The sequence below is a fragment of the Polyergus mexicanus genome, unplaced genomic scaffold (genome assembly GCF_030449975.1).
Source record: "Polyergus mexicanus isolate NDT 795.1 unplaced genomic scaffold, iyPolMexi1.0 SCAF_12, whole genome shotgun sequence".
Classification (NCBI taxonomy): Eukaryota; Metazoa; Arthropoda; class Insecta; order Hymenoptera; family Formicidae; genus Polyergus; species Polyergus mexicanus.
Window position 1 is genome coordinate 4694945 of NW_027223332.1, and position 18756 is coordinate 4713700.

General features: G+C 38.2%; 1 protein-coding gene across 5 annotated transcripts in view; it reads right to left on the minus strand.

The window, feature by feature from the left end:
- Sox102f (transcription factor Sox102F) overlaps window positions 1-18756 on the minus strand; it is a 150194-nt gene that overhangs the window by 19240 nt on the left and 112198 nt on the right. For all 5 annotated transcript variants that reach the window (XM_070304700.1, XM_070304702.1, XM_070304701.1 and 2 more), the window contains 2 exons: window positions 17009-17734; window positions 11569-11788 (listed from right to left, as the gene is read on the minus strand). In XM_070304700.1, coding sequence (XP_070160801.1) covers window positions 11569-11788; window positions 17009-17727 — 939 coding nt within the window. In that variant the 5' untranslated portion in view covers window positions 17728-17734. The remainder of the gene's footprint in view (window positions 1-11568; window positions 11789-17008; window positions 17735-18756) is intronic.

Below are 18756 nucleotides of genomic sequence, written 5' to 3' on the forward strand. Positions count from 1 at the left end.
ACGATGATGGCACACAGGAATGTGGCAGCTGCGAGGCTCATTCACATCCGCGCGCGGCAGAATTCTTACTACTCTGCAGCGCCCGCGGCTGCTCTTCTCCCTCTCTCCTTCTCACGGGGTCGCCGTCCAAGTTACAAGTATAACCCGCACTCTCAATGCTCGCCGGGTACCTACTTCCACTTCATTCTATAGTCCTCGCGATCGCTGTGAGATATATCTAGATTCAAATATTGCGGCCGAAATCCCCACTTATTATCGCGCTCAATTACTCTGTTTCTGAAGCATCGCAGTGAATTTGTGGATGCGTTTAAATTGTGGATCTACGATTATTACTTGCTTCCGGATCAGATCAATAAGTAAACTTTAATAAATAAACATTTTAAGTAAATATCAGAGATTACATAATGATAAGCGTAATAATGATGATGAAATTTAAATGTATCGTAGTTGAAAAAGACAGTCGCATTTCGTTCACGCCAGCGATTAAAGTAATATTTTATAAAAGTAATAAAAAGAGAGTAGATCCTAATAGATTGAAAATAGTTGATTCACAAATTAATTTAAATTCTATACAGACAATTATAAAGTAATACGAATATATTGTATATCTTTTACTTTATCTTTGTAAAAAATTTTAAGAAAAAATTCTAGATAATTTCTAAATGTGAAATTTTCTTCAATTATATGAGCGCAGAATCTTGTAATAAACCCACTTAATTTTTGTTTAAAGCAATTTGTATATATTTTTTTTTATATTAATATATAAAAAATTTGTTTCTCCACAAAATTTCGTGATGCATCATTTCCAAAAACTTTCCAGCGCTTTACTCGGTTAACACAATTGACGACGTGATGGTTCGCGAGGTCAAACATGAGTCGAACCGATTAACCAAACATTAAAACTTACCATCGCTGACAATCCCCGCGTATTACATTAGTCGGTGGAATATCACCCTTGAGAAGCCGCATCTGTTTGAAGCTGGGTCATAATGCAATCGGAATATCACCCGTGAAAGAAGAAGAAGAAGAAGATTAGAAGGCACTACTCTCTCACAGCACGGTATTTACTTTGAACTATTCTCGGCGCCGTAGCCGAAACGCGCATTATATCCGCTCGCCACAACCCCAGGCGAGCTTGGGCCTTAAAAGCGCGTCTGTTCGCTCGCGGAGGAGACCGATAGCATTGATAAGCGGACACGCGCGAACAACGAGAAGCAAACCGAAATACGCGATGATAATGCTTTTCGTAAGGAGATCGAGCAATTCTAGCCGCGAACAATACGCGCGAGTTACGAAGCTGCAATGAAGACTCGAGAGAGACAATCAGTTGCGACGGTAACGAGTCGCGAAACGAGAGAAAAAACTATCGGAGGCAGAGAGAAAGAAAAGCCGACGAATGTGTCCGAGAGAATACAATGGGCCACTGTTACTGGCGCTCGGTACCCTCGAACAATGCCGGCTCCCGGATTCAGTTAACAATCCGTGTCGCCAATGTGGGGGCCGACGTTAGATAAGAATGACGGAGGCTGCGGAGGCGCGACGATTCGCTCCAATCATCCACGGATATTTCCGGTACATTCTCTTTCAACGAAGATTCTATAGAGTGTAAAGAGAGGAACCGGCGTCAATAATTATTTCATTTATTGTTTCACGATCTGCGTTCTTTTGCTGCGTTCTATTACATTCTAACGATAGCATTATCTATCGAGCGATCCAGAGGGAAGTTTTTGTACTCGTCTCTTTTTTTATTGGCAATGTTTTTTTTTTTTTTTACGAAATTATGATATCGCAAAGAGAATCATATAACTATATTACTCCAAAAAAAATAATTCTTACTTCATATTCATAATCTCGCGATAACGATACATTATACGACAATTCTTCTTCAAACATAGACATTATTATGATCCGCGATGATTATATTGATCCTACTGCGCTCATTAACCACGAAGCGTCCACGAAATTTCGCTTTTAGATTAACGCTTCGTTTCACGCGTGGGGATTTAATTAAGACGCGGTAGTTACCGATACCGCTGTTATACGCGCGTGGACAATGGGGCGCATTAATGAGAAAAATAATTACGAGAAATCTTTCTTTTCTCTGTCGGTGAAAAATCAGATGAGAAGCTGACACAGCAAGGAGAAAAGCGTCACGTAAGAGGGTTCGCGTAATGCTATAGTCGAGTGGTCCAGACGACGTTGCGGATGCATTAGTGTTCGCTATTTCTTACATTCAACACAAGGTATAGCTCTAAAGCCGTCCGACGATATAATTATTTCGTAATTAATATAACAGCCGTCACCTGATTAGGAGTACTCAACGGGATATCAAAAGGATATAAGCAATTCCCAAGGAAACGCGTAAGAGAAAAACAGCTTTTAGCATGCGTATTTAATAATAAATTCAAGTAATTTAAATGTTTGCTCGGTTGCATTTAACCGTCCATTTAAAAACGCTATGGATGTGGCTTTTAATCGAAGAACAGAAAATGAAGAATACAATTCACATTGAGACAATTAAAAATTAATAGTTATGATTTTATGGATTGTCCTTGTTGATTATATGCTCTTTATAAATTTGTAGTCTTATCAGACAAAAGCGAAGAGAAGAGAGAGTCTGAAAATTGTTAATATTACAAATACAAACGATTACGATGTTAACATCACGTACTTAAAACATTAAAGACTTCTAATCTTAGAAAATAGCTATAAAAAGCTTTCGTATAATTTGAGAATGAGAAATCATAGAAAGAATCATGTAAAAATATAATTGTATGAACTAAATATATGACACGCCAATGACATTTATATTGAACGACGAAGAGTATCGAAGAAAAAGAGATATCTACAGCTAAAGATAGAATGCTGTATCCGTATTCTAACTTTCTTTTAGTCAAAGTTGATTATTACCGTTATATATATTTATATATTTTTCGACGTATTATTTTTACATTAATTGGATATTTATTTAATGCTTAATCAAAGTCTCTATGGCATTAGTATACGACTCCAACAACCAAAACGCGAAATGGCTAACGACGGTGACGATTATATAGCTATCGGAAAAACAGTGTGTTAATCCATATATTAATACTGGAATACTGACATATATCTGACATTTATATTGATAATAACATCGATGATCATTTAGATCTAGACTGTTATATGCGGAAAAGAGATACCATATGCAGCAACGTATTGGAAAATAAAACGAGATTATGTCTTGTTAGGATCATTCAATCGAACGTTGAATAACGGATCGGGTCGCTGCATTTACGGTTAAAAAATACGAAAACATACGGTATACGAGCGCGTAATCGTATCGTCGATTTTTGGAGTGCAGTATTACTTTCGATATGCCGAGTATTCGAATGCACGTGTACGAAGCTGATTGAACGCGTTTTACGCCGATGGTCCCCGATCAGCTTTCGATACCTAGAACGCAGCGATTGGGTTACAAGAGTGTCGTTCTCTTTTTTTCTATCAAGCTCTAATTCAATTTTATCCGATACCGAACGCGCGCTTTTGGCGCCAGTAAAACTCGATTGAAACCTTCAATTATTGCAGCATCGGCATTTTCAATTTTTACGTTAACCGCATACGAGTTCCTGGATCAACCTGGATGTCGTGCCATTCGCTCGTGTATTCTTCCAATTATGCGTAAATCCTTCAACATGTTGTATTTTTTTTTTCAAGATAAAAAAATATATACCTGTACATATCTAGTTTTTCTTATGAATGCTTTATCGTCCTGAAGGCAATTTGAAATCAGTAGCAACTAATAATATCGTCAAGGATAAAAAAAAAGACATAGAGAAGATACAGAGAAAGAGAAAAAGATTAGAGCTACTACAAAAACGAATAGGAAAAAATCAAGATAACCAGAAAAGAGTAACGCGATTTACGAGTGCCATCGGCCGGATTTAATGAGATTAATTGCAATTACATGCATTAACACGACATGATGAGGATGTAGTCTTCGAAAGAGGTATTGAATGTATATACAAATCAGAGGAGGTGAACAAAACAAGTAGAACATATAGCAAAGAAAGACTAGTAGAACATGGAAAGCGATATAACGAGGGATAGAAAGAGAACAAACAAGATAAAAACAGAAATAAACAAAGAGAGCGAGCATAAAAAATATGTGAATAAGTATATGATTAATGCGCCACGTCTGACATTGGCGTATGGATATTTCTGTGTGAGCACAGGTAAACTTTAGAAAAATTTTATTGGAAAACAATAATCCGCCATTAAAAATTGTAAAATCTATATCCGAACATCATATTTAATATCTTTGATATTTATTTCAATAATAAATAAATTTATAGTAAACTACATATATAGAACTGTCCATAAATATATCTAGATATTTTAAAATAAAAAAAAATAATTAATTGCAGTTAAAGTTTAGCAATTAAAGTTTATTGTTAATCTTGTAATGAAAAATTAATATTTTATTGAGAGTGTAATATATTCTTTTTTTTAACACTTCTATTTTCTGCATCTATAATTCCTCCAAAAAATTTTTGATATATAAAAAATTTAAAATACATAAAAATTCCGTATATAGTGACAATTTCATACGATTTTGTTTGTTTCGAGAAGATCTCCATCTCTCCTAGGTAATAAATTTATTTTGTCTGTTTCAGAATAAGGAGAAAACTTGCAAGTTTCTCTCGTGATGCACAAATTTTCCAAATCGCGGTCTTGAAGCGCAGCGCGATGTCAAGTAACACGGGCACGCAAAGTTACGCGTCGTTGCCCGACGATCAAACGGCAAACACCGTCGGTCTGCCACTCGAGTGCGGTAATTCTTTGATCGCTCGAAAAGATACACTAGGACCAGACCGACGCGATAGTACGGCCTCCCCCATCCGGACGAATCAGGAGGGGGCGAACTGAACGGAAGGAAGATAGGTGTTCGCGCGCGGATGCCCGCGTAAGTCGGCGTCTCTCGCTCAAAAAGCAAACGAAGAGGCAAAGGCGGAAACGCGACCGCGCTCATTTAGCCTGTTTAACACGGCAGACCGAATCGCGCTCTGCAAAAATCGACGATGCGACGCGGTGATAATGCGCACTTTGCGAGAGCTTCGTTAGCGGAGGATACATTATAAGCGAGCATCACTAATGATATGCGATAACGATAGCCTGCAAAATATACAACGTGTAATCAAACACAGTTCTGTTTTTTTTTTTTTTTCCTTAAATCTTCTATAAAATTATTATAAAAGTAGATTTTTTTTCCAGATGCGAAATTTTTTTCGTTTAGCGTATCAAAATTATTTTCTACTTCGTAATACAAATCGAGTCAGTTTCCGCGTTTCTCAATCCCTTATAAACGATGAATGATCCCAACAACTTATTTCTGTTAATATAATATGTAACACAAGATATCTAATGATATGCAAACTAATCAGACTATTAAATATTTCGTTACCAGCGATAACCGCTAATTATGCGTAGCAAGATGGTTTACCGTTATTATCTGATAAACTCATAAGTAATAATTTTGTCATTATGTTCCTTGTTTTCATATACGTATACATGCACAGCCGCGATGTGCATGTATCCCGATCGCAATAGCCGCCATACTATCGCCATACTATTCTCTTTGTAGCCGCTCGCGCATGAGGTAGACTCGCGAGCGAAGAAAGAAAAACAAATGGAGTCGGGGATGCATGCATATAACGGCAACAAAAACATACGTTACGCAAATATGCAAAACGGAGGACACACTTTTGTTCGTCGGTACGATCCACGCAGTTTCCACAGGCTTCCGTGCGTGTTCTATGCATCTCCGTGTATATATATACATTACCGGCTTCGTGGTCGATACGGATTTTGCGAACGGCGATGCGATGTGTTTCAGAGGGCGGACGCTCGGATGCGTTTGATACAATATATAAGCGGCGAGATGTGCGGGGATGGCGCGCGGGAGGTCACACAAAGCAGTATTCTATTGACAGAAAGCCCGGCGCTCTCTCGGGTCCGCCGGTGATTATACTTGGTGATCATATCGCTCGCGTATTGACAAACAGTGGTACGCAAAGAGAGAGAGAGAGAGAGAGAGAGAGAGAGAGAGAGAGACATACAAAGAATCATCCCCCAATACCTCCTCCCCCTAGGTCACGGCAATTCCCTCTTATTTCCACTGTCCATATAACTGTTGTGTCTCCCGCTATCTACCTCTCTTTCTCTCTTACTCCCTTTATCTCACCGCCATCCCCTTCGGCTATTCCGCCGCAATCCTCCCCGCCGGATCGCGGGGGTGGTCGCGCCTGCGGTTGCGTCTCGTGCACCGGTGCACACACAGCCCGCCCACTGACGATCCACAATGCACTGCTAATTCCCATAAAGCGCCGGCCGATACGCAAATGGACAAACGGATATGTACGTACACATGCACGTGCCCGGAACACGGCAGCGCACGCACGTTTTCCCCCGTCATCCCCGTCGCTCTTGATGCGCGAAACGCGATACTCCTCTATAGCTTTTGCTCCGCCTTTGTAGACCATGTTGTCGCGCGTAATAACGATATTGTTGTTGATTGAAATTGCGTATGTATAATGTATATGCATATATACATGAATATATGAATATATATCTTTACAATGTATTATTGCATATAATTATATACAGTTCTCTCTGAAATTATTGCGTTTGTTACAAGATACGCTCATTTATAATCGGATTGTTACACGTTCATGTAATATTTTTCTCGATTGTTCGATAGTCTCGGGTTGAATGAATTTAACAAACATGTTTGTGCCACGACCTAGAATTGTAGGAAGTTAATAATTACAAGCCTATAGGCATTTACATAATTATATATCTTTTTATTTATATCCTAATGAAAAATATAATAAATATTTTCTAAATCCAATCCTATCGTTAATCATCTCATGGTATGCACATTCCGATCGTTCACGTATCTTTTTATCCGAACGCTTATTATACGTTGCTGAACCTCCTTGAATCACTTTTAAACACTTTGTTATCAAGTACATACGTAATTAACTCATTAAATATATTCTCATTAGCATATAATAATACTCGCACACAAAGTGTTGCGTTAAAATTAAATGTAGTTTTTAGAAAATACAGATCTCTCTCTCTCTCTCTCTCTCTCTCTCTCTCTCTCTCTCTCTCTCTCTCTCTCTCTCTCTCTCTCTCTCTTCGATAAACGAACTGTTTAGATTAAGAAATAAAATGTGCAATCGCGAGCTTTTTTCAAATCAAACGTAAAGATTTCCGCACGCGTTTAATATAAATATCTCATTGATAATACATATAATTCCGATTAAAATATGTAAAAGTAGTACAGTAAAACGTATTAATGTACTAATTTTACGCGCAGCTGCGTCGCGGGTTTGGCAGGTTGGTAATTTATGAGAATTTATTTCAGAGAAATATACGCCAGTGGAGATAATTTGCTTTCTGCGTATACTCGCGGGAGAAAAAGTTTCGTCCACAAAGAGACTATCGTATTCACAAATATCTTTAACCAGATGAAATAAAAACTTCTTGCACTATTGTTTTTTCTCGCAAATGGCTTTTGTATAGGATATATACATTATCATCGTTCATTAGCTTTCGTTCGAAAAAAAATGCATTTTGCCGATAATTAGCAAAATGCCGGCGCACGTGATACGTAAAAGTGCACCCACAGAAAAGATTTCCGGATCTAATGCTATTACTCTTCAATCTATCATAAAATAGGATCGATATAGCGACAATCATATTTATTATTGAAAAAGGAATATTTTAATCTTAAATGGAAAATTCTTCAATCTAGAATAAATGCCTAGTAACGCCACCGCATATCGGTTTCGCGCCGGCTATTGTGGCGCTAACATCAAGTTATTGTAAATGCAAGAATATATAAGCTTAGATTTGTATATGTTACTCTTGTCTCAAGATAGTAAGACAATCTTATTTAATTCGAGAGAGAAGAAAAGAAATTATTGATTTAATTTTAAAATTGTTTTATTTTTATACTGCATAAGGTTGTGATACGATTAAATATGTCAAGAATATTTTTTTGTCTCGTTATCAGAAATCCTTTCTGAGAGTGTGCGATGAAAATTGCCTTTTTCAATGTAAGAGAATGCATCCGGGGAAGGGGAAGGGGGGGACAAAATTCGCAATGCAGTAGGTCGACTGCGATCAAATTACTGGGCGTGACAATATACCCCTGCTGCTGCTGCTGCTGCAGGTGCAACCGGACGCACAGGTAGGACTGTGAAAGCGCCTCAGGGTAAAGGGGAACGCAATCCTCGCCGCCCACGCACGATCGGTCTGCTCGTTCGCCAGGAAACGGAGATGCGTGGAATAAAGAGAGAGATGTATATATATATCTATATTCTCTCTCTCTCAGAGAGAGAGAGAGAGAGAGAGAGTACAGAAAGGTAGAAGAGAAAGGTCGGAAAGGAGGGAGACTAGAGACTGAGGAGACCGAAGAGAGCGTGCGGTTCTGTCGCTGGCTACGCGATCGCGCACACCTGTGCCAACGTAGCACGGCGTCGCATAACAGGTGGAAAGGTAACGGAGAGACACACCGGGAGGAGAGGACGAGAGAGAGAAAGAGAGAGGGTGGGGGGGGGGAGAAAGAGGGAGATCCCCACTCGACCCCGAGTCTACCAACTCGAACATTACTATACGCCCTCCACGATCCAAGAGGAGGAGAACATCGAGACTACCGCCTTCCTTCTACGTTTTCTCGTGGTCTCTCTATCTCTCCTCTATCACCTTTTTACTCTCTCTCTCTCTCTTATCTATCTCGCACACCCGTTCCTAAGCTTCTCCTGGCTGTCCCTGCCGCCCCCGCATCTCTTCTTTCCTTACCATCTCTATTTTCCCTTCACCCCGCTTTATGCTTGTCTACGGTGCATCCGCTGCATTTTCACTTTAACGTCAACTAACTCGAGGCGCCTGGCGCGCAAACGCCGCCGACACAAACGCATTTTCACTCCACCGATGAAATGGCGGACGAAAGAATGTTCTCCACTATGGGATAGTGTAAAACATTCTTGTAAAGATTGATCGAGGCAATCTTTCGCTCGACTAACATCCTTTTATGGATTTATCCACGTTCAATGATTGATACCAATATAATCGGCGTATCTATATCTATTTGAATTATACAATCAAATATATTAATCGATTATTGTGTGGATAGGCAACTTGCAAGTTCATTTAGAAAACTTTTCCAGATTTAAAAAATTTTTCACTCAGCTATACAATAATTAAAATCTATCAATCGCAAGAAAATGTGGAGAAATCGTTTATTCTTTTTCTTTATTTTCCTTTACCCTTCCTCTTTCGTATCATTAAAACATTATTGCCGGTATTATGCGCCTCTCGATTGCAGATTTATTAACGTAATTACAGATGATCGTAATAATTTCCAATTCCGCTGGCTATTTCTCTTTCTTCTTCTTTCGCATGATTAATTATCTAATTACCTAATATTAACCGGTGTTCTTATAATACGTGAGCTTGCAAATGTTATTGAAATAATTTCATAGATTTTTTAAAAACAAAAAAAATAATACATTTTAAATTTTCATAAATATTTGCTCTTTTACAAGAATACATCTTTAAAAAAATTATGGTATTAAATGTGTAATGTGTTGCCATCTGCAGAAAAACATTTGTTTAAAATTGCAGAAAAACATTTTTATAAATAAAAGAGTTAAATTATAATTTCAAATTTAATTAAATTCTATTAAAAACTATTTTGCTTTTTTTTTTTTTTTGCTGGAATATAATTCATTAGTACAAAAAAATAAAATTTATTATTAACTTTCCCATTTTGAATAAATTTCACATAAAGAGTTATCGATTCAATTATAAGCATAACAGCTAATTTATTATCAGAGAAAAGATCCATATATTTTTAATTTTTCTTGTTGAATACATCTTCGTTTCTCGTGCACATACATATAATATGTATGTGTCAGCGTGATTTGTCCGCCGCATTCTTCGTTATGGATTGCGACATAAGCCGCCCGCGAGATTTCAAGAATACCTCGAGGGTTTGTTGTTCATACTTCACGGATGTTGTTACCGCTCCCGAATTCCGTATATTAATGTTCAAGTATGCTGGGCCTCTTTACCTGCCGCGCTCACACGACGGATATTTACACGAATGCATTCGTAGAATTTTGCCGGCGGGCGAATTTAGCGGGACATTGTGGAAGAAAGATCTTTTCCACAACACGTAAATGACTGGCATAATAACGGTAATACACGTTGGGCATTATCTGCACGCGCTTGCATTTTTGCGGACAGACAGGTTCCTCCGGTCTCCCGCGATTCCTTCAAGCGGCGACGGAGACAGCGGCGTGGTTGCGGCTGTTGTGTTTCGCCACAGCCACGCGATGACCCATGCTTTTCGAGACCGCGCGAAGAGTATCGAGTCATCGCCGCGAAGACGATACTAATCTCGGCGCGGTTATCGAATCCGATACGCAGACCGGAGCGATTTCAATGAGATCCCATTGTGCCGCAACGCTCGCGTCTGATGGCGCGATCGCGAATTGCATTCTGGCGTGATGCAGACGCATTATCAAAGGTGTACTGTTACTCGCGGAGGTGCAACGGACTCGCCGCTATTAGTACGGTAATATCGCAGGAAGAGAGAGGAAGAGAGAAAGAAGGAGGTCTTGACGTTATTGTCGGGAACATCGCGGGTATGCTTTTAAGCGGAAGAATACGGCCCGACATTCCAATGATGCGGGAAGAAACGCGCAACGTAAAATTTTTAAATTGTTTGTAGAGAAAGGCATAGCATCGTACATTAGCGAACATTATGAATTATTCTATGATCCTCTAGGAGTCGCGAGATAGTCATGCAGACTTCGCTTCATCGCGCGTGACATTTTTTCAAATCGAAAAAAAAAAAACGTTAAACTAGTAACGAACGTTCACCGATCATATCTGACGATCGCTATATCTGATTCAACCGCGCAATTACGATTCCACAGTAATCGATGTACTTTCCCTCAATCAACATGCGCTAGCTAGCTAACGATTTGTATTGAGACACAGCTCGATCTGTCGCTCCTATTTTGTCGCCGTTATAGCCACGTGTGGCACGTATTTTATTTTATTCTTTTTGCTTTTTATTAATCATAAACGATATCCCGCATGATGTAATTAGATACATCGATCGGCGCACCTGTTACAATTCTATCATTATCTGTCATAATGTACGTTGCGATAACAACTTCTATCATTCGATCACCTATTTCTACTTCGATCACATTCCGCAATAAGTAGATGTGTAATTTTATTATTTCTTTGAGTTCTCTCTTGTAGCTTAAATCGTTACAATTTGTAGATTTCCATTTTAATTATAATTCAATATAGATCTTGACACTTTAACATTTTCATTAAAAATTTATTATTTTTTGTCTTAAATTCGTAGGCAAAAAGTAATAGGGTGAATTTTTTTTTCAACACTCAGTATAATTTTATAAGTAATAATCCGGTATTGTATTTATATAATTCGATTACGTGGTGTATCCTATGCGGATACACCATGATAATTGCGCTTACCTTCGATTGATCCTGCTGTTGCAGCAGTTGCTCCCTAATTAATTGTAGCTGCAGGATCATCTCAGATAGTCGGCGTTCCTTCTCAACGAAACTCTCGGCGCATAGGACCCTATGAAAGGCCGCTACGCCGTCTTGTTGTACCTGTGCCTCCGTGTTTGCTATCCTTCCGGAATCCGGGGGCGAGAGTGCTACGTTATTTGCCACGGTTGTTGCGACTCCACTGTAACACATGCAATTGAATCATGGTCAATTTTGTTCAATCAAATAAAGAGGAAGAGAGAGAGAGAGAGAGAGAAAGCAAGGCATTTGTGTGTATTGGGTGTTCTGAAATTATATTTTCTTAAGCGCTTAAAAATTGCAAAATACAATAGATATGACAAATATACAAAAAGATTATAAGAATTAAAGAATATGTTTTACTAACGAAGTAACCAAGTAATTAGATATTAATTATCATTCAGATAAATAAAAAGATATATATTTGGAGTTATTAAGAAAAAAAGATAGAAGCCGGTAGATCAAAGATTTCTCCGCCTCAGCGATTTTAACTGATATAAAAACTGACCTTATATATAAGAAAAAAAATTTCTCTATATCTATTATCAAAAATTCAAAATAGATATCAATTAGGAATATCCGTTGGTGTGTAAAAGACGTTTCTAGATCGTCACGTGAGAGAGAGAGAGAGAGAGAGAGAGGGGGGGAGAGGGAGATGGCTTCCAGTGTATTAAGTCAGAACAGGATGGTGATGGTCGCATATACGCGATGCTGGAAGCCAGGTGAATAATAGATGAGTCGCGGCCGCGCAATCTCGACGGGGCGAGTGTTTGCGTCCGTGATGGGGTACCCCGGTGCCATCAATCCTCTCCTCCCCCCCTTCCCCTCCCCGTTCCTCCGTCTGTATCCCGGCCTTCGAGCGCTTGTCCGGAACCTGCCTCGAGCCTCTACGCCTTTATGTCGGAGAAAATGGTCCGCGAATAAGTGATACAGGTCTATTGTGCGGCGCTTAGGAGACCACAAGTCGGACAAAGACTGCGCGAACGAGGCGGTGGACGAGGGTGAAGCATGTTGACAACGAGAAAGCCTAAGCTGCGAAAAATATAGGCCAGCGTCTCTTCAGTCCAGCGGGCTTCAGCATGATTACTCTCGTAGCAAGGGTCAACGATTAAAGTTACGATATACCTGGTATGATACGAAGCAAATGTTTGAATCATTCATTCCGAGTGCCTGGAACATCTCATATTTTTTTATTTACGACATTCGATTTTTCCTCATCTAATATTTTTTGATTTTCAATAAATGTTGCTTTGATTTTTCTAGACTAGGAATTATGTTTTTTTTTAGGTGATAAGTGGATAATGAAAAATTATGTTTTAATATATTATATCTATACGTTATATTAATATTCCCTTCGATAATTAATATATCGCGTATTAAGATAGAAAAATATATAAAAAAACATTGACTCTTTAATTTAAAAGAGAATTAAAACTAATTAAACTATGTAATATTTAAATATTTTCTGAACATTTAAATCTCTTCTTTTTTTTCTTTTTTTTTTCTCTGTCTATTTTGTGCAGTCGACAGCCAGCGAGTGCGCGCATCCGGCTTCCGCAAAAAGTCTCAATTCCACACGGATTTTCTTTAGCCTGAGCCCTAATGATGATATGACTCGGCAATGAATTTCATTTGTACTTACTGGTTTTGAAAATAAAAAAAGCTTTTTTTTCCTGTTATTATTAGTCACATGTTAAGACATTTAAAGGGCTTAATTTCATGCGCGAGCCATGATAAATGATCGCCTCATCTCTTTTGTGTTACTCTCTGCGTACACAATCTGCTCTCATATATACGGACTAACAGACGTGAGAATGTATGATAAATTGATGGCACATGGATCGTAGATAAAGTCAATAAGAATAAAGAGATTTTCGCACCTCATACTCCGCAAGGACTCACACGTGAGATCTTGATGAGAGATTCATTCGATTTATAGCAGCACTTCATCAAAACTACGATTGATATCATTAAATATAACTGTCAATAATTATGTATATCTGCAAAAATCAATCGATACAATAATCAATTATCCTATGTGTATGTGTGATACGTATAAATCATCAAGCTATCTGTTTATCTATATTTATTTATTTATTCTTGTTTTTGTCACGGTTTCGATTTATCTCGAATAAAAGCATTCTTATTTCGCGATCCATAGAATAAAATCCCAGTAAATTTAATTAAAAAATTCAACTTTGAAAAAATAATTACTGAATAAGAACTGACTGCCGATGAAAGTTTTTACCAATGTCGCGAATCTCTCCGTTACCAAAAATATCAGTTTTTTATACATCTCGAAGTTATCGTCGGTCCATAATGCGACGGTTACTTCACGAGTTTTTATCCAATACCGGCTATATTTAGAATAGCCGAGAGCTAATGTACATGCTCGATATTTTCGTCTACCCTATAACTCTACTCGTTACTCACTCGTATCTCCGAATGTTGCTAGTGCGTGCTCATAATACGATTCGTGTGCGCGATACGTCAGTGATGCATATACGATTCGAGACGCTTTATGTAACAATGTTGTTACAGTTGTTTGTACGTTCCGCCGAATACGTTGCAAATGCGCAATTTTGTACAAATTTGACGGATTACCGAGCCATATCTTAAAACTAGACATTCGCGAATTATATTCGCGAGAAAGAAAATTGACATCGTTAAAGATTTATACATTTAGTTCATTGTTAGATAATAAATTAATAAAATAATATAAAATAATGTCGAATATTAATTCAGCATATTCGATATTATATGTATATGTATATTATACGAATATACAATTATATGTCATGAGATAATAACATCGTGAGCATTAGCCGTATATTTTTAAATCATTCCTGTTATTTCGATATACGCGAAGTTAGATTGAACATGCTCCAAAAAGAAGATGAACGTCAACGTAAGCGCACGTTGTACTTTTGGCTGAATTTTTGAAGAATCTTGGCCCGCCGTTCTTCTGCTCGGTGTGGGCAGCAGACTGGCATAGTCTTGTGCTACCGCTTTTCCACGTTGCCAAGTTCACTCGTTTGCTTTCAATGACTTCGTGTCAACATAAGAGACGCGTTACGTTGCATATTATCTAGCCCGATACTTTTTGCAAAGAGGATTCTCCTATTCTATTGTTATTTGTTCTCCGTGTAATTTTGCCAAGTATTATTCCACGCAAATCTACTGTCGTAACAGCGGACTAGATATGTAAAGTACTTTTTATGTTAATGATTACAGTTCTGTGATTGAGGAAAAATAACATGAAATCTCATAATATAATCGCGATTATGTCATAAACGATTTATTTACGCTCCATTAAATCAGCTAATTCTAACTTAAATCAACAATCCACAATACACGCGTCGCAATAGTATGAAAGATAATAGCAAATAAAAGTATAATTTTATAAGAGCATTATCTTAATGCTCTATAATCTATAATGCCATCGTTTATGACGCATATATGGATCATAATTAATCACGCGCAAACAATTTACGCGCGTATTCTCGACTTTGTACATTGCGTGGGATCGATTTGCTATTAAAATTAAAAAAAAAAATTGCCCGATATTATCAATAACTTGACATTAACGAATCGATTTACTGCTAAACCTGATTATCTAGAGCAATTATTACTGATGTACAATAATAATTTTTTTTTTTTTTTTTTTTTTTTTTTTTTTTTAATGCAAATTTATAACACAGATTTTCTCATATTTAAATATTATTTAATAGACTGTAGAATTATCGATGAAAAATATCATACACGTCAATAAAAAATGTATGGCGCAAAAAATAGAAAATTGGTCTCTTTCATTTCTCATTTGATAATAATATCGTTCTGAGCTCTTTTATCGCTGACTTTATACTATTTTTTGTTCTTGGGTTACTGGTCATTGTCAACTGAATATACGGCAATAGAGATCAATTTCAAAAGACTGCTAGGTTGGCCTTATGGTTTCGGGACAATAGTCCCTTTTAGGACCCGCTCGATCGTTAGTTGCATGTTACCGTATTCAAGATACCAGGCCTTTCGAGAATGTTAAAGCAAGAAACTACACACAGTGGTCTTTTCTCTAAAAAAACAAAATTATAGCTGACGTTCTAATTTCTGGCGATAATATCGTATGATAAAGATTGTGAGATATTTCATTGTCAGTTATGTATATTCGGACAATATCGGTAATTTTATAAACTAAATTCAAAAGTTCTTTTTCTTAAAAGTTTCATCTGAACATCCAATTTTTAGTCCGAGAGATTTTAATTTATATTTTTAATGCGTACAGAAGAATAGCGCTTTTTTTATTATTAAACATTATTTTTAAACATATCTGATTTTAAAAATCGATATTTACCAGACACAATTATTAAGTTCCGAAATATACTTATTAAATTTGCCGAGATAACATTGTATGTAAATCAATAACATAATAGCAACATGTAAAGTTGTTTCACGAACAATTTATAATTTCGTTTGCACAAATAAATTTTCTTTGTTAAAATTAAAATTATATTTAAATGAGAATACTTGCATTCTTCGATTAAATAATTGGTAGCAATTAAATTAATCGAAAACAAAAATTATAACCCGCAATAGAATTGCAAAAAGCTACATTCGCCTCTGAGATTTGCCATTATATTGTATTAATCAGTTATGTAAAGTGGGAGAGATATGATAACCTCGGCGACACGGTGGCGCATTATGATATTGCAACAGAGTAGTGCACTGTTACAATGTCGATCAAACAAGTATCGAATATAATTAACATGGCATCCAAGTTGCGTAAGAAATGCTTATCATCGCATGAATTGCTCTAATCGTTGGAGACTAAATGACCGAGAAAATAGGAAGAACTTCTCGAGAGTAAGGTGTTATCGTTTCCTATCATTCAACGAATATTCCTTGACTGTATTAATAGAAGTTAGATCAATATTAAATGGAAGAGAATCGTGTATAAAATAATTTGAATTTTTTGACGATTAAAAGATTTGTTATAACGAGAGCATCCAGAAAATTCCAATAATTTTAAAATACAAGTGAAAGTAATTTTTTTTTTTTAAATTCATTAAAATACAAATGAGATAGAGAAATATATTTTTCAATGTGAATGTACAGCGGAGTCAATAGTTAAATGTGCATTATACGAACGTATAGTGAATTAATATCTAAATATATTTTTATATATAATGCAAAAACTATCAGATTTGTCTTTCTTCGTTCATCATCTTACTTAAAAATGCGATAAAATAAAGTTTTTTTTTTTTTTTTTTTTTTTATTGTGAACAATTTTGAACAATTAAGAATAGCATGAAATGAAAAAATCTCGTGTTTTGCCCACCCTAGAACCTCTATCTCATTATCAGTATATAATATCACCTGGACTAACCTATGTGCATTGTGGCTAGTTGGCGTCGAGGAGAGCGGCGGCGATGTCCGCCTGCTATTAGTGGTATCGTCCTGGATAGACAGGGACTCACTGTTCATTTTGCACGTTAACCTTTTAAGAACGTCGTCCATGGATCTCTTGCTGCCCGCGGCGGCGGTGCTGCTGCCGTTGTTGTTATTGTTGTTTTGAGTGACGGTATTGTTGTTGTTGTTGTGATGAGGATGATGGGGATAATAAGAGTCAACGGAGAGGAGGGTGGGCGGCGAGCCGCACTCTGAGGAACTCGCCGGTTCCAATATACCGCCCGACGATGACGACGTGTTCGTGTGGTGATGGTGATGATGGTGATGGTGATGGTGATGATGGGGATGGTGGTACGGCGCGAGGGTGTCCTGGTTCGACAGGAACAGCAGCTTCTGCCGTTTGGGCGTCCGCAGGGAATTCAACGAGGGCGACGGCGAGTCACGCAGATCCGGCTCGCTGGTAGTCGCCGGTGACGAACAACCGGACGACTCGCACTCGCCGCCTCTCTGATGGGAGTAGCACTCTTCGATGTCGACGGGGGTGGCGGCACCCTCCTCACCGACGGTTGCCTCACCACCGGAACCGGCCACCGGCGAGGTCGTGTCTTCCTCCTCCTCGTTAGCGCCTGCCACTGTACCCGCACCGCCCCCGCCCTCCGATAGCTTCGTTGGTGGCGACTTCCTCTTTGAGGACATCCTCAGTCTGCAACACAAGCAAGAGACTGCTGAATTTGTTCATTTTTTTTTGCTTTCTATTTTTTTCTTTTTTTTTTGTTTCTTTTTTCGTAACATGAACAGCCATTGCTTGATTGCGGCGTATACTAGGAAGCAAGGGCGGGGGGAGGATTATTGGCGTTAGAAACGCCGGTTTCAAATGTTTTTACACATTTGATGATGCAACTTGTTTTTTTTGCGTATCATATAAAAATAATTGTCTGAAACACCAGACTTTATTTATTGAGCGTGATTTATTGCAATTTATCGATCTTTCTTTTATTAACAGCGCAAAAGAATAATGGAATAAGCTTCTACATCTTTAAATGGAAGATCAGAGCGAGCGAGAGACGCAACGCGACGCTACTTCTTACGTCATTCGGACATCCCCGGCGGGCGCGACGTCTAAACTATCTGCCATCTGGCGCGGAGTTAATTTAGACACGGACTATCCCAAGTTCGTCCATTCATTTCCGTCTACAAATTACCAAATCTAAATCCAAATCGTGCGATCGACCGGTCGTCTGCCGATTCGGCGGCAGCATCGTCGTCAAAGATATCGTCGAACGGACAAACCGAGGAATGACAGTTACATAACTGGGCACGAGGCGTAATAATAAGACGCAATCATCGGGCGGCAATTATTGTTGCGCTTGCTATCGTGTCGCAATGATCTTTCCGTTAATCGAACACGAGATTTTATTAAAGGGCCGAGAACGCGCGAGAGACGCGACGGACGAATCGAAAGAGAAAGAAAGGGGGAGAAAGAGAGTAAGCTACGTCGGTCGATTATCTTTCGCTGGCTAATGCGAGCGAGGTTCCGAAATCAGGAACGAGTGCGGCTCGCGGTTTCGTTAATCGACGCTCAATGAAAAGTGAGATGAATCTTAATCGCATTTCGGGCGGCATACAGACTTTAACACGGCGAAAGCTCTTCACACTTCCGCCGAAAGTAACTCGTTTGAAAGTAACATCTTTAAATTCTTGAATTTACCGAGTTTTTTTCCTAAA